At 54.3% G+C, this 23,549-nt stretch overlaps 1 protein-coding gene and 1 pseudogene across 1 annotated transcript; both read right to left on the bottom strand.

The window, feature by feature from the left end:
- Window positions 1-6,372: 6,372 nt before the first annotated feature.
- Window positions 6,373-6,528, bottom strand: LOC118900066 (40S ribosomal protein S29-like). The gene has a single exon (XM_036862249.1). It carries the CDS (start codon window positions 6,526-6,528, stop codon window positions 6,373-6,375), a length of 156 nt encoding a protein of 51 aa, XP_036718144.1.
- Window positions 6,529-22,693: 16,165 nt separating this feature from the next.
- On the bottom strand, window positions 22,694-23,328 carry LOC118899868 (annotated as a pseudogene).
- Window positions 23,329-23,549: the final 221 nt, after the last annotated feature.

Raw genomic sequence — 23,549 nt, 5'->3', positions numbered from 1 at the left:
AGTTTGTTTGCTTGCTTGGTGAGCGGTCGAAGCAGGGGCTAAGGGGGCACGGGGACACTGGTGGTAATGTCCCACGACACCACGCTTGCACTTAACATCTCCTCTTGTCCCAGAGCCCAGAAAATCCTGGTCGGATGTGACACCTCTACCAGGAAAGGCTTTGCGACAAGGCCGGTCTGCTGGCTGGAGGCCTGTGGTGGCATCATTAGTACCTTCCCGGGATGACCAGCCATCTGGGGACGGAAGTGTTCCCAGGACGTGGGACCTGGGTGAGTGTGACAACCAAGACAGCCCTGAGCACCGCGGTGGGCGGTCCCCATCCTCCCCGTGCCAGCGAGCCCCTCCCAGTCATTCCAAACCAGCCTTCCTGCTCAAAGCCCTCCAGCCCGTACCTCCCTCCGTCCCTGCTTGCAGGAGAGAGACAGGTGGGCAGGGCTGTGCCCGTCTGTGTCTTGGGCACTTTCAGGGCAGGACTAGTCCTTCTAGAAGCTGAGCTGGGTTAAGGACTGAAGGTGGACTCCAGAGGTGGGTGAGAAACCAGAGGCCTGAGCCATTTTATTAATGAAAAACCACCCACTTTGTTTACAAAGCTGGGCCCAGCCCCTCAAAGTCTCCCCCTCGGGACTGCGGATTCCTACTTCCTGGCTGTACTTGAGAAGGCGGTGACATGCTGCTAACAGATCTGACGAAAACATGTGTAATTTAGACACAGCAGCAAGGCGGTGGTCTCCCTGGGCCTGCGTCCCGGGGGTCTCCTCTGCCCCTTCACCAAAGGAGCTGAGGGCCAGGACCAGGGCTTAGCGGCCTGGGTCAGAACCTTGGGTCTCAGGATCTAAGATGTTTCCTACTTTCAGAGCATTTACGCCTTTCTAACTGTGATAGTCCTTACCTCACCTCATTTTTTTTCCAGAAGAGTTTTATTTATTTATTTTTCCAGCTTTACTGAGATGTGATTGACACAGAACATCGTGTAAGTCAACTCATCACTTCGTACACCTCGAACATGTCACCCCTTGACCCCGCGCAGCCTCCGGAGCTCCAGCCCCCTTGTGAGCTGCACCAGGTCCAGCCTGTCTGTTTGCCGCTCAACAGCAGTATCCAACAAGCCCGCCAGGCCCTGCGCGGCCCAGGCAGGGGAGGAGAGAGTCACGGCCACATCCTGACGGGTAAAGCCACAGGCTCCAGTGGCCTGAGACGCGGCCCAGATGTCCCCGCCCCCAGGGGCCCCACTTTATCCATCTCAGCCGGGCCTGAAGCCAGAGGAAATACCTTTCAGGACAGACTGTACCTGCAGAGCTGTCGGCGAGAACTCTGTGGGTCTCTAAATGCTGCGCTTGTTCAGACAGATACCAAAATATAACAGAGGTGTCAGCTTTTAAAAACTGCATCTTCTATAGTTTTCTCAAGTTAAAGGAGCTTACAGCAACATCACGTCCTCTGGGTGACTGCCTGCAAAGACCACACGTGCACACACACACGTGCGCACACACACCAGTGCTGAGGATGGGTGGGCGGAGGTTCTTCCCACAGTCCTTCTGAGTTATCAGCACTGACGGAGAGACAGATGTCGGAGAGGCAAGTGCAAAGGACAAGGACCCCCCCCAATCAATAGCTGTGACCGTCTTTGAATCATCGTGACAGAACAATTCTTATTCCAAACAGGAAGCGTAACTCTTGATGGCAAACCGGAGGACCTGGTCTGTGGGACTCGAGCCGCAATCCCGAGCAACGTCCGTTACGACTCCTCTGCACGGAGGCCACTGAGAAGCGTGCTCACGGGAACCTGACATGTGTCACTTTGTCACTTACGTTTTTAAAAAGCCTGGAAACAGGGCTTCCCTGGTGGCGCAGTGGTTGAGAATCTGCCTGCCAATGCAGGGCACACGGGTTCGGGCCCTGGTCTGGGAGGATCCCACATGCCGCGGAGCAACTGGGCCCGTGAGCCACAACTACTGAGCCTGCGCGTCTGGAGCCTGTGCTCCGCAACAAGAGAGGCCGCGATAGTGAGAGGCCCGCGCACCGCGATGAAGAGTGGCCCCCGCTTGCAGCAACTAGAGAGAGCCCTCGCACAGAAACGAAGACCCAACGCAGCCATAAATAAATAAATAAATTAAAAAAAAAAAAAAAAAAAAAAAGCCTGGAAACACACAGGTATTAACACCTGTTTTAACAGATGTTTTAACAGGTATGAACACCTGTTTTACAGATGACGGGGTAGTGGCTTAGAGAGGGTGTGGGGAGATTGGGGGTGTAGGCCCTGCGAAAAGGCTGAAGATGGAGGTTGCTTTCAAAAATACAAACCCTGCTTGAAGCTTCTACAGCTTCTCACGCACTGAGACCGAGTCCCGAGGCCGCGTGTGGCTGGCGAGGCCCCGCCCCAAGCCCACCCACGCCGCCCTCCTGTCACCCTGCTGCACCTGGCTGGCACCTCCTCGGGGCCGCCCCCCCAAAGGTGACTGTGGGAATGAGGAGGAGGCGTCCACCCTGGGCGGCGCCGGCCGTGCAGGCCCTCAGCCCGGAGAACAGGCTGGACTCGGCTGCCATCCCTCCCACAACAATCCCCAGAGCCGAACAGAGCAGCCCCCAAGCTCAAATATTCCTCACAGAGGCCCCCGGACCCTAGTACTTGCTAAGTCATGATTGTATTTTTTACGTGTTTATTGGTTCATATTTGTCATCACCCTCTTGGCTCAATGAGAACAGGAACTGTACCTGACTGAGGTCCATGGTACGTACTAAGTATTAAATAAATATGAATTACATAAATAATTGAATGAGTGGATGAAACAGCAAGGTATGCTCAGATTAACTAGCTCACCTGTCGGATTCCAAGAGCATCTCCGATTAGGGTAAAAGACTCTCTGATGAGATGGACAGAACGGCCCCAACCAGACGATCTGGACCTCCCCCTTGCGCTCAGCGTCATATTCTGAATTTCCAGAATAGCTCTACTTGCTCACAATTATTTCCCCAGTGGGGACCACAGTCCCTGACACACGGTAGGTACTTAATACATTTTTGTTAAATGAACAAATGTTTCTGGCAAGTGTGGTTTCAAAGCAGTCACATTTCTGCGTTTAAGCCAGAGTCCTACTTCCTTGATCAAATATTAACAGAAAATCATACTTTCTGGAAATTATCAGAACGATCCCTAGAAAATTCAGGGTCTGAGCATTCAAACATCAGGATGTTAAATGAGTAGATCTTGCTGTCCTGGTCTCTTTACAAATAACAATAATACAATGTACACAGTAAATGCAAATAATCTCCAACCAAATCCAGTCTCCACCATTTTCCATCATATGCCCTTCGGAAAAGCATCTTCCCTGAGCCTCAGTTTACGTGCCTAAAATGCAGGTAATAAGGATGCCTTCCACCTAGGGGAGCTGTGAGGATTAGGCTAAGTTTCTCCCGGTACGTGTAAGCAGCTACTATTGCTATTATAATTGCTTGAACAGAAGGCATCACTTCAGAAGGAAGCCGTATATACGGCTCTGAGAAAACATTGTAGAAAAGTTTTCCTGACATCATTCTATATACAGAAAAAAGTCAGGCAATTCCTTGAAATGTGCTGCCCTAATGAGAGTATTCCCTCCTGATGCCACTTCTCTGGCAATCAACAATCCAGTTTGAGGTGGATTCTGATTGAAATTACAAAAAAAAAAAAAAAAAATTGGCAACAAAAATGTATATTGCAAAACAAAATGTGTTGCTTTTAAAGTGATTTTGGAGCCTCAGTAATTAGTCTAGCAAGTTCCAAAGATACATTCCGTAGCTGTCATTCAGTATTTGTTTCCTTTGGTTATCTGCCTTTCTTTTAAAATAAATACATAAATAAAAATAAGCTGGGGAAACATGTGTTCTGAAGCTGCCTGGGACGGCAGGGCCCCGGCCCTGGTGGGCTCTGTTTTAGGAGGAGCCCCCTTGGATCCCACACTCTGTCTTCCTGGCAGGCTGCTCTTGGGTCACCTCTCAGCTCTGGTGACTCTGCTGAAACAAGACAGATGCTGCCTGTACAAAATAACTTGAGCACATACCAGAGCCTGTTGCTTCCAGCACTTGGAAAATCTTGACATTCAAATATGCAAATATTTTATGGCACGAAGCGAAAAAAAGGAGAGAGAAGGAGCTGGAAAGTCACATTTGAAATGAAACATACTCGAGATGTAAGCAAACTCGAGTTTACACTCTGGATTATAATTAAACTGGTGCTATTATCAGAGAAGACCTCGGAATCAGCCGCGATCCGCCCAGGGGGTCCCCTGCGTCTGCGAAGCCACCCACTGGGCCCTCAGCCCCTCCGGGATGGCCGGCGCGGCACACGTGGGGCCGGTGCACCTCCTGCTCTGCCGGCCCCCAGCCCCGCTGGCTCAAAGGGCAGCCGGCAAGTGAGACCACTGTCTTCCCCCATTTTCAAGAGCGTGATATGTACGTTGATTTTAAAAAGCAGGATGTCTTCAAGGATGTGGATTAAAACACTGTCACGCATCCAAGTCCTCATAAACTCTGAGTGCTCTTCTAGGAGCGGTGCAGATGCACACGGTGGATCTTACCCTCAAACGGTGGCGTGAAAAGAAAACCAAACCGGAAGTCCCAAACCAATCTGGTCACACCGTTAACAGCTGAGCTAATTCGATCACTCGTGACTTTTTAGCCTCCGTCTCCTCAGGTGTGTTAGAGGAGCTCGTCTAGAAGATTCCAAAGCTGCCTTCCCGATCTTGGGTTCTGCGAACAATGGTAGTGGGAATGTAACCGAGCAGGACCGTATGGGGCATTCCCGGGACAGGCCCTCGCCCGTATCCTCCGCTGGGCTCCTCTCTGAAGTAGCCACATCATAGTATCCGATGCACACTTCCTGAATTGTTTTGCAGATGCTAAAACCACCACCAAATGGAAGTTGTTAACTACCTGATGACCGTGAGCACATAGTCTCCAGGCCTCCTGGAGCCTCAGGATTGATCATGTTAACCCTGTGACCTCACCATCAACCAACCAGAGAACCGTGCACGAGCTGCTCGCAGGCCCTGCGACCCGCCCCCCTCACCTGGCCTCTAAAACTGCTCTGCTGAAAGCCTTCGGGAGTTCGGGGGCTTTTGGGGGCATGAGCCACCCGTCTCCTTGCTGAACTCTGCAATGAACCTTTTTCTGCTCCAGACTCCGACGTTTCGGTATTGTTTGGCCTCCCTCTGTGTTGGGCACGTGAACTTGTGTCTGGCAACAGGAAGACTGGAACCAGGCAGATTCTGGTGGTCTCATGATTTCCTCGTTTATGTGAAGTTGGCGTGTTGCTGAAGAGAATGGACCCTGGTTCTCATCTATACACAGGGATAACAGCTCCCATCTCACAAGGTCACCATAAAGTTGAAATGTAACTTTGTAAGTAATGCATTTGCCATAGAGTAAATTCTGGGTTTGAGACAGGCTGGGCCCTGGGCCCTTTGCTGCAGGACCTGCACCTGGACAAACATCTCCTTGAGCAACAGATACAAAGAAACTATAAGGGACTAAAAATAACTGCAGGCCTGGCAGGGGGGCCAAATTATCAACAAGACGATACAAAAAGGTCACAAACCAACAGCCACTTCTGAGGTGCCGGGGGCAAGAGCAGGGTCCTGTGCACGATCCCTGCACACACATCACCAAGGGGGTGGGCAGACCACCTAAGCCCCCCCTCCGGCCGGACCCTTGGATCCATCCCCACCCTCACCCCATTTAAGGGAGCAGCCCGCCCTCCTTGGGGAGCAGCAAGGGCACCTGTTACTTGCCTACACTCCCTGTGCTGCAGGGGCCCCAGTAAAGCCTTGCCTGAATTTCTCCTCTGGCCTCTGATCAATTTCTATTGATTAATGAGTCCAAGGACCCAGGTCATTAACAGTTTCATTCCCTCTTTCTTAGAATTTCTTCTCCTTTGTCACGGAAGCCACAGATTTCAGCTAGATGAGAGAAGTGAGAGTTTGTGGCTGGGAACCTGCAACGGTGACCCCATGGGTGCCGTGTTCCAGACACCCGAGGTAACTGTGAAGGTCTGGGCTCAGATCCAGTCATCCATGGGACTAGTCACTTAACTGAAAGACCAGCCTCGGCACTTTTTATATATAATTTGCCATCCTCTGATGCCAGATGCGCTTCCGGTGCCCCACCGTCATCAGGTGGTGTGTATTTAGCGAACAGCAGTAATTTTTATTATCAATCTAGCAATAAGAGGTAAACTTTACCACCTGACTTCCCCTCCCCCATAAATCACATGAAGATATCCAGAAATGAGTTTCATTGTGGGTTTTTTTGAAGCGTTAAAATTTTTATTTTATATGCAAAGAGTTAGTATTGTTTCTGAGGAAGATATGCTTGATGACCCATTCAAGAAGTTCACACCTAGTCCAACCCAATGAAGCCGATGTCCTTCGCGTACCAGCAGAAACACTGGTGGTGTATATTGAGGCCGTATTTCCGGATCACACCGTGCCGATTTGAGCGAGAACCCTGGCTGGATTTTCCCAGATGGCTCCAGTAGAGCTGCTGGTGACCCATGTTGCTTTCTCAGCTGCAATGAGGCAAAAGCTCATTGCGGTTTTTCTGTTTTTGTTTCTTTAATAAATTTATTTATTTATTTTTGGCTGCGTTGGGTCTTTGTTGCTGTGCGTGGGCTTTCTCTAGTTGCGGCGAGCGGGGGCTACTCTTCATTGTGGTGCGCGGGCCTCTCATTGCGGTGTCTTCTCTTGTTGCGGATCATGGGCTCTAGGCGTGTGGGCTTCAGTAGTTGTGGCACACGGGCTCAGTAGTTGTGGCTCGCGGGCTCTAGAGCACAGGCTCAGTAGTTGTGGCGCATGGGCTTAGTTGCTCCACGGCATGTGGGATCTTCCCGGACCGGGGCTTGAACCCTTGCCCTCTGCATTGGCAGGCAGATTCTTAACCACTGTGCCACCAGGGAAGCCCCTCACTGTGTTTTAACTTTATCAGTAACACTTATTTGACAGATACTGAAATTCATTGATTTAATTAATTCGCCTGATTCCTCTGGCATTTGCTCCATATTTTTTAATACTGAGACAAGCTATTTACCAGGCACTATGCTAAGCCCACAAAATAAATGAGAGGAACATTCTTCAGTTTGATTGGATAAAGGAAGGCTGATTTATCAACAGGCTCGGCTCCAGTAAAAGACATTATTGGGAAGGGCATGGTGAAAGAAACCCCATCATAGAGAAACACACCGTATCAATAATCTACTGCTGTTTAACAAACCACTCCGAGAAAGAAACAGTGGCTGAAAACAATAAACATTTATCGTTCCGCACAGTTTGTGGAACCCAGGAGGAAGCCGACAGCAGCTCTGCTGGGTGGTCCCGGCTCAGGGTGTCTCTCCTGAGGCTGCGGGCAGGTGTCAGCCAGGGCTGCATCACCTACAGGCTTGACTGGGGCTGGAGGACCCACCTCCCGGCGGCTCAGTCACACGCCGGGAAGTTCCCCTGGCTTTTGGCAGGAGCTCGTCCCTGGTAGGCCCCTCCACGGGGCTGCTGGGCTACCTCCTGACGAGGCAGCCGGCTTCCCACGGCTTCCCCCTTCTGTGCCTCTACAGCTTCCGACTGGGCACCCAGGTGTGGACGGGGACCTCGAAGGGTGTGGGTCCCAGCAGGTGAGGGTCATCGGGGGCCATGCTGGAGACTGGCCACCACATGGATGATTGGAGAAAGAGAATGGACTTTAGGCCACGGAGGGGGACAGGGGACAACAATTCTAGCCAAAGGCAAGGAGAGGAAGGAACAAAGGCATCCACTGGGATAGAGGTCAGAGAGCACGCAGAAGCCACTGGTGTTCCTCCCCTGTTAGGAAGGTGGGCGGTGGTCTGGCCGCCAGGAGCCTAACCCCGCCGCAGGGAGTGAAGGCAAGACAGAGCCCGGGGAGGGGTCAGAGAAGGTGGGAGGGCTGATGCCGCCTTGGGGGAGGGGTGGCGAGCAGAGAGAAGGGGTGCTGGGGTGGGGGGAGCGCGTGAGCAATGCAGTCAAAGCTCTGGGACACAGAGGGGAGGCGGGCAGGCCTGGGGAGGGACACGCCGTCCTCCTGGACGCTCAGTTGCCACGCTCTTCCCATCGAAGGAAACCATCCAACTGGTGCCTGAAGCCCACCCCCGGCTGGGGCTCCGGTCTTCCCTCGTTCCACAGTCCAAGCCACACAAGTTTTCTTTCCTCATGTGGTCCTAGGACAATCCCAAGAAAGAAGCATTTATAAAGACCTCGAACTAGGAGTTTTCACCAGGATATCAGCCTCCATGAGGCCCATCAGCTTGGACGCTGAAACCGGGTCTGGCTGGGATTTTTTTCCCTTTAGCGATTTATGTGGTCGGTGTTGTAACTGAGAAATTACCGTGAGTTACATTTAAAAGCTTTACCCTGTGAGGCTCCCGGTTTCCCACGAAGCAGATAAGTGTGTTTCCTGAGGCTCTGTGTCCTTGCCTGGGGCGCATCCCTCGGGAGTGCTTCCAGACCGGCAGGCCAGGTCCGGAAGGCTGGGCACAGGACTAGCCAGGCGGCCTGCAGGCACTGAGTGGCCCTGTGGCCTCTGCCCAGAGTTATGCCCCTGGGGGCTGCACCCAAGCCCGCGAGCAGAGATGGCAGCGTCTCGGCTGCGCCTTTGAGAGGCTGACAGCCACTAAGCTGGCCTCCCAAATGGAAGGAAGGCGAGGAAGGTGCGGGGAAACTGTCCAGCAGTGCTCCACTCTCTGTCTGGGCCACCGCACAGACTGGCTGTGACCCCGGCCCCCAGCTCCATGGGGGCAGTGAGTCTGAACTCAGAGATCACGGGTTGTGATGACCCCACTTACCCTGGTGAGTAATAAAATCAGGGCCCATCTGCTCAGATGCTTTGTCCCTCGAGGGAGGACCAGGGGCAGGACAGGCCGACGGAGAGACGGAAGGGCAGCCAGGACCTTGTCGCCCATGAAATGACGCCATCTGACAGGAGAAGCCGGCAGAGGCCGACCTCAGACCCCCTGGGGGAGAGCTTCTCCACCAGCTCCCACGCCCTTCAGGGCTCGAGGTAGGTGAAGTAGGTGTCGGGATCCCTGCCAGGGTGCAGCAAATCCGGCCAAGATCACATTATGCAAACGGGACTGCCAGAGGAAGGGCTGGGACGCAGATCCCCAGATCCCGGGGGCAGAGAAAACAGCATCTTCCCGAGAACCTCGGCTCAGCGCAAGGACGTTCCCCGTCCCCGTCTTAGTCGCCTGGGAAAGCGCCGCACCCCACCCACACGGTCATGGCAGACTCCCCGGGAGGGGCTTAGCCTCTGGGTCCTTCCCCTCCCTTCTCCGCCCCACGGCGGAGCCCCGGCTCCACTTCCTCCAAGAGGCTGCCGTGGTCAGGTCCGCAGGTGGGGACTTTGCAGGGCTCTGCTCTCAATCCAACTCCTAGACGAGGCGCTCTGGTACTTACAGGAATTTCCCAAAGAACGACACTTTGGGAAGGAGCGGGGATGCCTGGAGGGACCGGCTCGTCCTTCCTCACCTGTTCACTGCCTCCCAGGCGTCCACCGCGTGTTGAGCAGCCCACAGGCCACACGGGGATCTTGGCTCCGGGAAAAGCAGAGCTGCTTCAGCATCTCCGGGCTCCAGCCCGTAAGGAACTTACCATTTCTCCGTTCACAAAATGCGAAGCCCTTCAGAGTTCCTAGGTAAAGCAGAACCTACCTACCCCCAAGGTAAGCTTGTTGACTTGTAAGTAAGACCACACGTACTGTGTGCACGAGCTATTTCCATACGGCGCTCAAAAGGAAAGTTTTACAAAGGGGTCAAGTCTGAACAAATGAAAACAGGTATTTTACATTTTTGAAAACCTGCCCAAAAGTTCATCACTAGCACTCAGCTCTCTTGAGTCACCCCGTGACCTCTTGCTCAATCCATCTCTCACAGGTGACAAGACAGCAGCAAGATGCTACAGCCAGAAGGTTACCCGTATCTCTGCCTCTGTCCTCTAAGTCTTTGAAAATAATTTAGGATCCAAGGGAGGGAGCGTTTCCTGAGGGAACAGCCAGGAACAGATTAACCAAATTATATCAGAGTGCAAACCCACTTACCTTAATGTATGCATGATATAAATGCTTAATGTCTCGTGTTACTTTTTTAAAGTTTGCTCTTTTTGTCCTGTGGATGGCTGCCCATATCAGGATGTCTGTCTTTAGACTTCTGATTCCTCAAAGACAAGTCTTTGTCTCAAATAACAATTGTTATTTTAAAACATGAAAAAGTACATGATTCTGAGTGGTTTTCACCAACATGGAGAACAGGACCCTCAGGAAGAAAGCAAGACTGTCCCCCTACTCACCATTCCTCCCCCCCACCCCCTGCTCCTCAAGTTAAGAGAACCTTGAGGGGAGGCCCTTTGCTATTTGACAATGTCTCGAGCAGAAAGGTTGAGGGGAGTGGGTCCTGCTGCCCAGAGACCATTAAGCTGCTGATGGAACCCCTGGAGGTTAGGGGTGGGAGGATGTGACAATGGTAAAATGTTCCCCATAATCAGGAACAGACGGTTCGTAAAAGCAGACTAGAGAAGATATTTGTCAGGGACACGTGATTAAGTGTTAGAAGAAGTACGATCCTGAAAGTGGGGTGGACAGAGAGCCAGAAGCCACGGAAGCCAAGTCACACTTGTCACCAAGGGCGAGGGGAGCAGCAACAGTTTTCACAGTCACGTTCCCGAGGAGCGGTGTGTCCTCCCCTGTTAGTTCCAGGCACGTGGTCGGTGCTCATGAGACACTTGTGCACAACTGGACTGGAGAATTCACAAATAAAAGGGTCTAAAGCCAGAAACATCCACTCCTCCCACCTGTGTCAGACTGACTCAGGGTTCAGCCCGAGGTGTGCACGGCAGGCTGGCCCCCGTGCCCGAGTCTCACACCTTCCAGGGGAGCTCACGCCCAGCTCTGCATTTCTCCTTGATTGCGCTGTTCCCTGGTATTTTTAGCTTGGCTTCTTAGCAGTTCCTCAGATGCTTCAAGATGCTCACGGGTACGTCTCGAGAACTACATAGTACAAAACTGGGGAGCTCTCCCAAGACCCGCCCACTGCATCTTTATTCCACAGTCCCACCTACGAAGGTCTCTGTCTTGTTCTCCTGCCAGTTTTCCTCTCTGACGGGCTTGGGTGCCAGAAGCCCAGGCTGGATCGACCCTATAAATCAACCTGAACTTTGGCATGAAATAAAAGAGAAAGCTTTTAAAGATATTACTTTTCTGTCATTAGGCAAAGAGTCAGTTCTCCAATGGACTGGCAACCTTCATTTGACTTTCAGGGGCTAAGCAGATGGCTTATGAGCAAGGAAGTTCTCATATGTCAACTTCAACAAGGGAAGCAAGGCCACAGGGAGATCAGATTTGCCTATTTGACACCCAGTGAAAAATACATAAGGGTACGTATAAGGTGGGACCCCCTTTCTCTCTTTACTGCAAAGGTTTAGGAAAGATGGCAGCAAAACCAATGAAAGTTAGATGGAAAGACTTCACTGATGTTAGGATGGCACATCCTGTCTTAGAGATTTAGAAGCGTCTGGATCACCTTCTGCATACCAAGCTTAAAAACACTTTCCCTTATAAAAAGTTTAGGAAGAGGAGAGATGACTTTAAAGCAATTACATCTAAAGGTGAGGGCAGGGTGAACTACAGGTGAGTTGGGGTAGGGGGAGAACCTTGAGGAAGCCCTTGGTCACCTCTGGATTTCAGGTTCCTCTTCTCGTAAAGGAGTCAAGGTGAAAATCGCGAAGACCTCTTCAGCCTCTAACACTGCGTCATTCTGGAGATCTCACCCAGCTTGAGAAGAATTTGATTCTAAACGGTGAGTCCTGGGGTTTATAAGTTTCCACCACTGGTAACTGGCAAGTCAGTTTCTCAGTCATTCGTAGTGGAGTCTTGGACGCCTCTGATGTCACAAAGAAGAGGGAATCGTGGCCAGGCAGAATCCAGCTCTCAGAAAACCCGCACTGACAGGGGCTGCGGGGCCAGTAGTCTTCTAATTAAATGAAGACCTTTTCACTTGGCGGGGGTTAGTGAGGAGGATGGGGGCTGGGGAGACAGAGGCAAGAAACTAGGGGAGGAGAACCGAGACCTTCTTTTGAGAAAGCTGACCCCTTTGGGGACTTGGAGGGGAGGGGAGGGGACCAAGGAAGAGAAAAGATTATGTCAGAGGAGAACATGCAATATTTATTCCTGCTCCTGGACAAATCGCAGGTGCCCTATCATGATACTCCTGCCCGGATCTTCACCGTGCATTTAGACACGGGGCAGGTGGCAGAGAGGGCGGACCCACTCAGCAGCAGTCACTCGGGCTAGAACCGTGGCAGGGTCTTAAGACAGCTGTTCTCTGTTCAAGCCTCTGTGCCAAGTGCCTGTTCTGCGTTGCCCTCATCATCTGGAAAACCCACCTCTGAGTTCTTGGAGCAGATCCATCGGTCCTGGCTGAGCGGACAGCCTGGTCAGAGAGCACAGTGGTTGGCTTCTACACAGGCGTCTGCCCTTACTTACGAGGACTCCCACTCTTTCCCTCTGTGAAATCATAGGCGTCCAACAGGCAAATGTGCCCCCCCCTGTGGCCCCTTCTCCTTCCTCTGGTCAAGCCTTCTCTTGCTGAAGTTAAGGAAGAAGAACTGCTAAGCTCGTAAGCCATCTGGTTGGCCCCCGAAGTCACGTGATGGGGTAAGTACCTCGCGATGAGATGCCCCCTGTTGACGGAGGCTGTTGTCACCACACGCTCTTTGAGCATCTTCGTCATCTTGGACTAAGTTGCCACAGAAAAGACATCCCCGCCTCTCGCCACCTGGAACAGACATCTTGCTTCTGTCTGTTTTATTGGTTGCTGTCTTATTCCCTTCCTTGCTTCAAAAAAATCTTTCCTCCCTTGCTGGTGTCTTAATTCCCCTCTCCTTTGACTGTAATTTCGGCAGCTCTGCTATTTAGCTCCGTGGTGTCATAGCAGACAGTTGGTGGGGAAGGAACTGTGCTAAGTGACAGAGCGTCAAAACCCAGGACTGGCTCTGGGTGGTTAGAAAGCCTTCTTCAAAGCTCGCTGCCATTTCATAGCTGTGCAGGGACTTCCCTTTGGCGAGAGAAGAGAAAGCAGCCTTAATCCACTACTTTCCACTCCTACACGTCTAACACACCCCCCCCAGGTGGCGTCTAGTGGGCCTTTACTGCCCGCAGGACATGGCCGTGACCATATTCCTCCCCTGGTGGAAGGAGACATGGCAGCGGGGTCGGGGGGGGCAGTATGGGGGGGGGGTGTGGCCATCCTGCTCCAGAGCCCAGAGGGCCCAGCACTGCGCTTTGGAACTTGGAGAGGCTGCCTTCTCCTCTGTAGCCTCAGCCTTCTGACCCATAGCTAAGTTCACAGAACCATCCAGAAACCACTGCCTTGGTCCACACACCAAAAGGACTCAGGATGTGGTAGAAAAAAAATGAGCCTGGAGTCAGTGTTCCAGCCCGACTCTGTCGCTGCTGACGGACCGTGGGCAAGATGCAAAGTGAGAGCCAAATGATGAGAGGTGTCGGCCTGCCAGTCTCACACACCTGTTAGAGGATTTTAAAGAGAAATATTACAGCTTATGCTGTGCAGGTCTGTGAGGAAGTTGGCCTGGGACTTTAAGACCCCTATGTTTTGACAGTTCACAATTCCAATTCTTTAATAAACTCATCAACCCTGAAGCTGGGGTTATAATCATCAGCGATTAGAAAACCAGCCATTTATTGAACACCTACTGTGTGTATCACTCTGCTCTTTCCCTTGAAAGGCTTGAAATGCAGACGGGCTATATTTTTTTTAAAGTCACTGAAATACATGCTAGCATATGCTGAGTGACAAGCGACAGCATTGTGAAAGCAGAACGTCCCCCTGGGTCCCGAGGAGGAAGCAGTTACCCAGAATGCCCCAGTGACACGTCTGCCCAGCCCAGCCCCTACACAACCTTCACCGGTTTCCCCCTCGGCCAGGAGAAGCCAAGCACAGTGGATTATTGGGCGGATGTTTTAAACTCCAGGTTTTTCGGCTCAAGGACACAGCGGGTGGTCCCAGGCCCTGCCGTCCATGACAGCATCTGTCTGGCCAGCCCTGCGGTTTGGGAGCAGAGCTAACAGGAGGTGCCCGTGGTGGCCCCTGGAGAAGGCGCACTGCTGTGAGCTGTGTTCATCCTTCTCAGATGGGGAGCACCAGGCAACAGGAGACACGGCACCGTTTGGATCTAATCCGTCCCCCGGCCGGGACCCAAGTCTTTGCATTCCCCTGGGTTCGTAAACTGTCAAGAATTTTCCTCCGCATTTCAGAGGTGAGGAAACTACAGCTCGGAGTGCAGAATGCCGTTCACCCAGGTTTCAAATCCATGAGAGCAGCGCCTCGCTGACAGGACTGCTCGGCAAGGCCCAGTGTCCGGGCGGACTCTGAGATGAAGCCTGCCTGGCCAGCCCTGCTGTCATCCCCCGCCCACTGCCGCCCAAGAGTGGGACTGAGCCCAAGCACAGCAGGCACACTGAGCTGGGGCGGCGGCTTGCAGGGGGGAGACCTCTCCCTAGGGAGCCAGTTACTCTTTTGCTGCTGGGTTTATGTTTTTGGAATAAATCACTGGTGTAATAATAGAAATGAAGGCGCTGGAGTGAAACATCGTGACAGAAGAGCTCCCACTGGCATCTCGATCAGTTGTGGGTTTCTTGCCCTGATGTCCTCCTGCCCAGCGGTAGAGGGATCCTGCCCAGCAAAGGGGGGCAAGCTCCCTTCTTCCCCTCCAGCCCCATCTCCGGGGTGGGCTCTCTCCCCGCCCCTAACCTGCCTTCTTGGGAGGAGGCCTTGGTGCCCACGAACCGTATTTGTTTCTGTTTGGGTTTCTAGAGTGGTCTAGGGGGAGAGGGCGGTTCTGGGGCTGGAAGGGACTTGAGAGACCATGGTGTCCAATTTTCTCATTTTCCATGAGTTCAGGGTCAGTGACTTGCCCCGGGTCCACACCTGTATCTGACTTTCCTGCTGGGGGGACATTTCCACCATGACACCCTCCCCTCGGTGAGGAGAGGAGAGATTTCCAGTGAGTTCCAGGCAGCTGGACACCCGCCTGGCGCTCTCCCTTTTGCGTTTTCCCTTCCCTCACGCCCTTCCCCTAGTTGACCCCCAGTGGTCCAGCCAAGCACCACCTTCTCCGGGAGCTTCCTGCTCCCCAGGTTGACTTGACTATCCCTCTTTTTTGTTTTTAAACTCCTTTTGCCTGTGTCCATTATGGCCAAACATGGGCCATCACGCTGCAGTGAAGCCGTTGATTTCCCTGGCGGCCTCCTCACTCACCTGAGCACTGCTCGAGGGCAGCGACCCGGTTGTAGCATGGCGCCCAGCACATAGCAAGGGTGCAAAAGACGTTTGCTGAGTGTGTGCAGAAGAGCTCACGTGGCCAGCAGGAGTCTGGTCTGCAGAGAGGTGGGCGCCCCTCCCCGGGCAGGAGCGAGGCTTGGAGAGCGCGTCTGGTGGGGACAGAGCAGCTGCGCCCGGAGCAGCACGTGGAGAGGAGGAGGAGGTGGGGGGCGCGCTCGGGATCAGCTGTGGGAGTGAGACGATGACGAGTCCAAGTGTAAGGAAGTGACGGCATCGCCGGGAAGGCCACGAGCCCCCCTGGAGGCAGGAGGGATCAAGGAGGTGGGAGGCACAGAGGCTGCAGCAGAGACCGGGGGACTTGCTCCGAGCGTTGGTTCCTGCAGAGTCAGGAGGTTTATCCAGGCTGAAACCCCAGAGGGTCCAGCGCCCCCCGCGCTCCACCGCCGAGGCGGTCAGGCCAGGCGGACCTCAGGACTCCCGTGACACTTAGTGCCAGGCACGGGATGCCTGAAAGGGGTCGAGGTTACACGGGGTTGCCACTCCGCCCCCAGAGCTGTGCCGCCACGTCATGCTGGACGGGACGGCCTCTGCGGTGGCAGGAAGGCCCAGGCCTCTGATGACCTGAGCGTAGTCGTGCAGGAGCCGACGAGCAGGAGCTCCTAAACAAACCGATTCGTCTCGCCAGGTGTCGGCTGCCTCACCTGGACTCCCAAGTGTGTACTCTGAAGCTACCTGCCCCTCTGGCTCCCCACGGAGCGCCATCCTGGGCCCCAACCCTCTGTCCTGTCCCCTCCCCCGACCCTGCGGGGACAGACTCTGCATCTTAAATGCCTTGTGGTCACAGACTCAGCAAAGTTTTGCTTGTGGCAGAAATTCACAGGAGGACCAAGACTCAACATCCAACTAGAGGATGGACAGGGGAAATCCTTCTAGCATGGGGGACGTGTGCGGAGTGACGGCCTGGGACCGACAGCTGGAGGGGACGGAGACAAGCCAGCTTGTCTTCCTGCCCCTTCCTGCTGCTCCTGTGGGGGGCGGGCACTGGGATAGCCCCCCATTCAGGCCCCTCCCCTTCTTGGCACAGTGGCAGGAGCGGCTGGTTGACCCCTCGTCGGAGAAGCCACCTTCCCCCAGAAGAGCCCACCCAGCTCTGTAACCCCCCCCTTTTCACTCTGCTCCTCCTGTGTTAGCAGCTCAGTCTACACACTGATGGTTGTTGGCCTGGCCTTCAATGGCAAGAGGCTGCAGCCCACACGTGCCAAGTGAGGAGGAAGTTTCCCAGGAGCATTTTCTGCTGCTCTGAGGCCAGGGGAGGCCGGGGCGTGTGTGAGGAGCTGGACTTTGGGAGAAGCACTGGGCTTCTGGGGGCAGAGAACGATGCTTCAAGGGCATCAGGCCCCTCCCACCGGCAGGTGTAAGAACCAGGATCTTGGTGACTTGGCTCCCAAACTGATGGTTAAGTTGTCCTGATTGTAGAGCTCTTGTGTCTGTGGGGCTGTTCTGGATGCATTCTGCATCCAGAATTCAGACAGGCCCGAAGCCCAGACCTGCCAAGGAAAAATGGCCTTTGCTCTTCCCAAGGTCATAACAAACACTGGGAAACAGAAGGAAAGCTGTGTGTGAGTGGCTCACGCTGGCTGAACAGGCCGGCTCATGGCAACGGTGCCCAGAACGGTCAGGCAGTCGGGGTGGTCAGGGCAGGAGGGAGCCCACGGACACCAGCATGGAGGCAGCGTCTTGGCGGGAGCCCCAGCAGAGCCCTGGCCCCCTCGGGTGGGTGTCCTCAGCTGTGATCTTACAGGGGCTCTGGGGCTGCCGGGTGGTCCGCTGGTCTGGGATCGCCCTGCAGGCTCTGGCCAATGCCTCCTAGAGGTTAACGTGGTGACATCCCTAACTTTGTACCTTTGCACCTCATGTCAACCATCCCGTGTTTGCATTCTGGCAGCCACTTGAAGTCCCATCCTTGTTCTTCTCACCGGTCAAGGATTCTTCCTTCTCCTTTGGGATAAAGAAAAGTTGGAAGGACTTCCCTGGCGGCACAGTGGATAAGACTCTGCGCTCCCAATGCAGGGGGCCTGGGTTCGATTCCTGGTCAGGGAACTAGATCCCACATGCATGCTGCAACTAAGAGTTCACGTGCCACATCTAAGGAGCCCGCAAGCCGCAACTAAGACCCGGTACAACCATAAATAAATAAATAAATATAAAAAGCTTACTAAAAGAAAAGAAAAGTTGGAAAAGAATTAGACTCTCTTTCAAGGCATATGTTTGGTGTCACCCTGGCCTGAGATGGAGCATTTGACGAACCCTCCAAGGTCTAGTATCTTGATTATTTATGAAAATGGTATCTTGATCATTCTACACTGAATGTTCACACTTTCCCAGCTTCTAGTTTCTAAGACTCCGAACCCAAGACAGAAGGGGTACCATCTAGGTCTCCTCAGAAGCCAATCAGGCATTTTCAAGATATATGCACCTTTGGTACCTTCCCAAAGGCGGTTGCCAATAATAAAACGGCCTCTTTCGTTAAATATTTATTGTGTTTTTTGGGGCAATTTGCATCATTGTGTCACCCAACTTACTGTTCCACTGTGACCACAGTGTACTGTAAACCTGGTCCCCTTGGTCAGGATTTCTTCCTTGTCTTTGGAGCAGAGGCGAGAAACTGATGAAAAGTTACCTTCTTCATTTAGGGCAGATGCTCAGTGCTGCCCTGCCGGCCTCTGCTGCTACAGTCTGGTCCCCACAGTCCCTATGAGCAGGAATTCTATTCTCTTCTTGCGGGTGAGGAAACAGCCTCAGAGAGGTGGGGTCACCTGAGCAGAGCTAGGGAGTCCAAACTGGGTTCATGGCCAGGTCCCTTAACTGGACAGCCTGCCAGCCTCTCCCATCAGGGCCGTCCCCAAACCCCTCACTTTGCTGGTGTGGGCATATCACTGCTTCGCCTGTCCAGGGCCCTGGCAGTGTCCACCCTGGGCTCCGCCCCTAATTCTCAGAAAAGACCCCAACCTCCTCACATTACCACTGGAAAATTAAAGAAAAAAAAAAAACCTTTGATTCAGAATCAGAAGCTCATCAGCTTAAAAAACGCTGCTTTTTAAAGTGCCTCTGAATCACTCACCTTTTCAGCAAGCCTCCCCCTCCAGCCTGCGAGCGGGGCAGGCGAGGCGGGGAACAGAGCAGCCACGAGGAAGCAGTGGCCCCGAGTCGGCGATGACGCCCAGGCGTTCTCCTCCGGGGATTAATCACCTCCGATTACGGCTGCTGACTGAGAGCGAGTCACTCACGGCGTCACCTCCTTTGTCTGACCCTCGCCTCCCTGCCATCCGGCTGCTTGTTTGTCCACGATGCTGGAGTGTGCTGTGCTTGCTGGCACCCCCGAAAGGAAGCCCGGCAGACAAGTGACTCAGGAATCAGGACCCACCAGCCTCCCCCTCACCATCTGCTCTCAACACCGTGCGCCTCTGGGGCAAGAAGAGGGGCCGTGAGATTGCTCCCCCAGAGCCCGCAGATGACTGACCCCTCTGCTCGCGGATCGGATGGTACCCTGTGCTTCTCCCCAGCAGTGACAAATAAAGCCATCATTTCCCCATCACCCTCTGCGAGGATGCCAACAGCCCACCCGGCCTGGGGGCGTTCCAGGGCTCACCCGCAGCTCCCCTCACCTCCCTCTCCAGCCCCCCTACCACCTGCCAGCGAAGCCCGGGGCGGCTGGGCCCCTGCTGCCTTCCTGCTCCCTCGGAATCGCCGAGCTTCCTCGTACTGGCCGCTGATGCAGGCACATGGCGCCCAGAGGCACCGTGCCACCTGCTTGCCCAGGGGCACCCGCCCAGGGACCCCAGCCCGGGCTCTCTGCCCTGAGCCACAGGCATGGGTGCATCTCTGTAGCACAGTCTACAAGGACTCCCTGAGGTCGCTTCCTTTGACCGGCGCATAGCCAACAGTGACTCTACACAGTGTCCCCCAAGAAAATAGGGTACACTGTGACCCCTGCTCCTGGGAGACAGGGAAACCCAGCTCCAGGAGCCCATGCACCTGTCGCACCTCGGTGACGTGGTACCAAGTGTGGAGCAGTGACTCCGCGTGTCGTGGTCCGGCCCTGGCGAGATGACATGGAGCACCCCGAACACCTTCTCGGGGCGCCTGAGCGCCAGAACCGGACGGAATGTGGCTGGACCCTGCTCTGCCTCTGCTTCGTTTGGTGGTAGGGGCTGCTCTAAGCGCTTTTCAAATGTCGTGCTGCCTCTTTTAACTCCTTTGGGATGGGACTCGTCAGGATCCTCGGTGTGTGGCTGGGAGAGCAGAGACCGGGCCCCGAGCTCACAGGCTGGGGTCAGGCCGGGGCGCCCTGGTCCACGTCCCCTCACTCCTCCGACGCCTAACTGCATCGACTTGGCAGATGGCTTACTTTCTTGTTGCTTCAATATTCTCCTCTCTAAACAGCAGTGGTGAGGGAACGTCCTCCCCCGGTGTGAGGGTTGATGGGACCCTGTGGAGAGGGTGTGTAAGACGCGGCGCTCAGGGCCTGGGCGCAGCAAACACGTGTGGTTTACACGGCTGACCTCGGGGCAGAGCTGCGAGGCGGAGGAGGGCGGGAAGGACGGAACGTTCAGGATGGTCAGGAGAGACACCCCCTATTCCCAGAGGTGCCCAGTGGGGCAGATGGGAGGTTTCAGGCCCTGTGGGGGTCCCCGGGTAGCACGCCGTCTGTCCCTACCCTGCCGCGCTCAGCCCTTCCTTTGCGCGCACCTCCCAAGCCTGTGGATCAACCAGGCCCTGAGATAATTCTGATTCTGAAAGCAAAAGCCTCCGTAATTGCGGCTCTTACCTACTGGGGAATCTTAGTCTTCTTTGAGAGTTGGATAAAAACTATAAACTCTTTCTCAGAAAACTCCACATACACAGAGATACACAAACGTGTTCTTAGAAATCAGGGGTGATCATCTGACCCCAAGATTTCGAGCTGCTTTTCCATGTAGTCAGGAAGGATCCCGGGGCCGTGGCAGCAAAGCTGGCCCAGGCTTTCCCCTCCCAACCTCATAAGCACCTCAGCTCTGCCGGCCATGCACTTCCTGGCTCCCCCCGAGAGCATCCCTGGACAGTGCCCCACCCCCACGCCCAGCCGCCAGTGCAGAAGCTGCAGCGGTGGTTGCGATGGCGCTGGTGACGGCAGTTGCTAAGGAGCCAGGAGGCTGGGTGGGGGAGGTGAGTGGGCAGCAGCCCAGCAGAGCTGCCCCTTATGCAGGTCTGAGCGCCTCGGGCCCTGGAAACGGTGCTCCCAGCTGGCTGCCATGGCAACTGGCAGGCTTGGGAAGCTATTCATCGGGGTCTGGACAGATTTCTCCAGCTCCCCCTGTTCTTTCTTCTCCCTAAGTGGCTGACTGCGGTGTGAACGGGTCTGCCAGATGCGGGCCAGGGGCACAGAGGGCAAAGGGCTGGTCACACACCCCACACGGCAGGCTCCCTGGGAGCCTGAGCGACCGGTGACGGGCCTGAGCCAGCTCCCAAGCGGAGGGCCAACCCCAGAAGCAGGATGCTCATCCCTCTTCCAGGGGCCCCGGCCCCCTCCTGCCGGGGACCGCTGGCTCCTGGCCCAAGGAGTCACCCTAGGAGGGAGACCTACCTGCTGTGCCCCAGGTGAGCCAGTGACCAGGTGGGATGGCTCTCTTCCAGCAGGGCCACTCAGAAGATGCAGGGACCACGGAGGGTCAGGCTGACAGGAGGCGTCAGGAGATCGGGACTTGATGGCACTGGGTCTGATTTAAGCGAGACAAAGGGACAGATGAGGTCAGAGGTTAGTGAAGTACCGTGTCAGGCCACCAGTCACTGGTCTGGTTGTCAGGCCACTTAACACCACCATCACCTGAAGCACTGTCCAGTCATCCCCACTGGGTGGTGATTAAATGGTATGCCTCTCGCAGCTTGCTCTTGGAGGCTGCCTTCCGAGTGAGCCATCGTCCTCCCTTTGAGACAAGAGAGCTGGCCTTAGGAAGGTCAAGCCACCTGCCCACGTCGTGCAGCCAGAAGGTAATAAAGCTGAGATTGGAACTGACGTCCGTCTGCCTGCAGATCCATCTCTTACTGATGTGCCAGCAGGTGGCAGAGGGACCAAGGCTGCCAGGCTATGACCTGTTCAGCTCTCCAGACAAGGGCAGGCCCCTCCGGGCTGGTCTGGGGTTCAGGACCCTCGCGGCCAAAGTGCCCCCTCGCTGTGCATTGGTGACGTGTGGCTTTATTTTTATTTTTTATTTTTTTTAACAGAAAGAAACAGGTCCTCTTTTATAATTTTTTTTTAATTAATTGATTTATATATTTATTTTATTTTGGCTGTGTTGGGTCTTCGTTTCTGTGCGAGGGCTCTCTCCAGTTGCGGCAAGCGGGGGCCACTCTTCATCGCGGTGCGCGGGCCTCTCACTATCGTGGCCTCTCTTGTTGCGGAGCACAGGCTCCAGACGCGCAGGCTCAGTAGTTGTGGCTCACGGGCCCAGTTGCTCCGCGGCATGTGGGATCTTCCCAGACCAGGGCTCGAACCCGTGTCCCCTGCATTGACAGGCAGATTCTCAACCACTGTGCCACCAGGGAAGCCCTGACGTGTGGCTTTAGACCAACAGTTACATTTCTCCTGAACCCCGGGATCTGCTGTGCGATCACTTGGCATCATTGTCTTTAAGACACGTGTCCGAGAGTCTGTGACCAGGTCTCTGGTGCCTGGCGGTGACTCCAGGAAGCTCCACAGGAAGAAGATCCTGGACAGGAGTCACTGGACCCCCCGCTGCCAGAACAACTGGGGCACCTGGAGGACGTCACCTGGTCTCTGCTCTCAGAAGCTTGGAGGGCAAAGCGAGGACGCTGGGCTGGCTGGGATCATGAGAGGAAGGGAACTAGCAGTTAGAAGCACCTACTACGCTCCAGGGATTCTAGTACATTTATTGTTGAATCTTTTTTTTTTTTTTCCTGCAGGTATGATTAAAGCTTTACTGGGGTTCAGACAGGGCTGGGCCGGAACCACACCGGGAAGCAGGGCCTGCACACCAGGCCAGTTCTGGTCTTCAGGGCAGGGCTAGGAGCTCAGAGCGAGCTCTGTGGGCCAGGGTTCTGGCTGGGCTCCTCATAGCAGAAGCAACCATGGAAGGGAAGGGTCGTCTGGCTGTCTTTAGTGCAGGAGGGACAATGTGGGGCGGGGAGGAACTTTGCCGAAGAAAAGTGGGGACTGAAGCTTTAAAGGATAGATGAAAAGGGAGTTGGGAGGGAGATAAGGGGGCCAAGAAGGCATCTAGAGTGAATAGAAGGAGAAAGAAAAAGACAGATGGTTCTGGGTGCAGGGAAATCCAGCTGTTTTCCAGGGCACCATCTCCTGGTTACAGGGCACTACTTGTTGCCCCACATAGCAATCTTCAGAAACAGAGGGCCTGGAAGCAAGTGAGTGGACTTCACGTAGGCAGAGGTCTTCTTCAGGCCCTCAAAAGGGGAAATGAAGTCTTTCAGGTTTGGGAATTCATCCAGGCACTCGGGCTCACACGTGCAGTGCACATCAGGATGTTATAGCCAGGACATCCACATAGGTGAGCTTGTTCCCTGCAAACCAAGGCCTCTTCCCCAGAAAACCTGAGAAGAGCCTCATCTTTTCAGGGGTCTCCTTCAGGTATGCAGGCTTCAGTTTCTGAAAGTCAGAGCTGTAGCAGATCCTGGCCATGTACAAGCGGACATCCATAACCTGGTTCTCCAATACGTCCACGCGAATCTTCTCTTGCTCTGTCTCGCCGCAGGTTGTGCTTGCGAAGGACGGCGTTGCTCTGGGTGAGCTCAGGAGCTGCATCAATTGAGTAGGGCAGATTGGGGAAGTCCAGGCCCAGCTTGGATTTTTCTCTCAGCCGCTGGCTTCTGTCACAGTCGGGAACGTCCCCCATCGTGTACTTCTTCTCCTCGTGGTTCGAGCCTGTGTACTCTGGGAGCAGGCGGGCGGCGTGCACCAGCCCGCGGATGTCCCAGGAACCCAGGATCATGGGCGTGGTGCTGGTTTCTGTGCTCTGAGTGGAGATGCTGGAACTGTACTGTTGAATCTTCACTCGAACCCTTTAAGGTTGGTAGTGCTGCCCGTGTTATGGAGAGAGCTCAGAGAGGACGGCGGTGTGACCCAGAGCAGCAGGACCTCAGCCCGGATTTAACTGCCTCCAAGTCTGTCAGCTTTCTGTTCTATTCTCTGACCTCCCACAAGCAGGGGCTG

This window comes from Balaenoptera musculus, chromosome 8 (assembly GCF_009873245.2).
Source record: "Balaenoptera musculus isolate JJ_BM4_2016_0621 chromosome 8, mBalMus1.pri.v3, whole genome shotgun sequence".
In the NCBI taxonomy this organism is placed as follows: Eukaryota; Metazoa; Chordata; class Mammalia; order Artiodactyla; family Balaenopteridae; genus Balaenoptera; species Balaenoptera musculus.
Note: the sequence above shows the minus strand (reverse complement) of the source record. Positions and strands in the feature narration are given on the sequence as shown.

Excerpts from the sequence above, each read along its gene's own strand:
- LOC118900066 (XM_036862249.1), bottom strand. The coding sequence starts at position 6,528 with ATGGGTCACCAGCAGCTCTACTGGAGCCATCTGGGAAAATCCAGCCAG.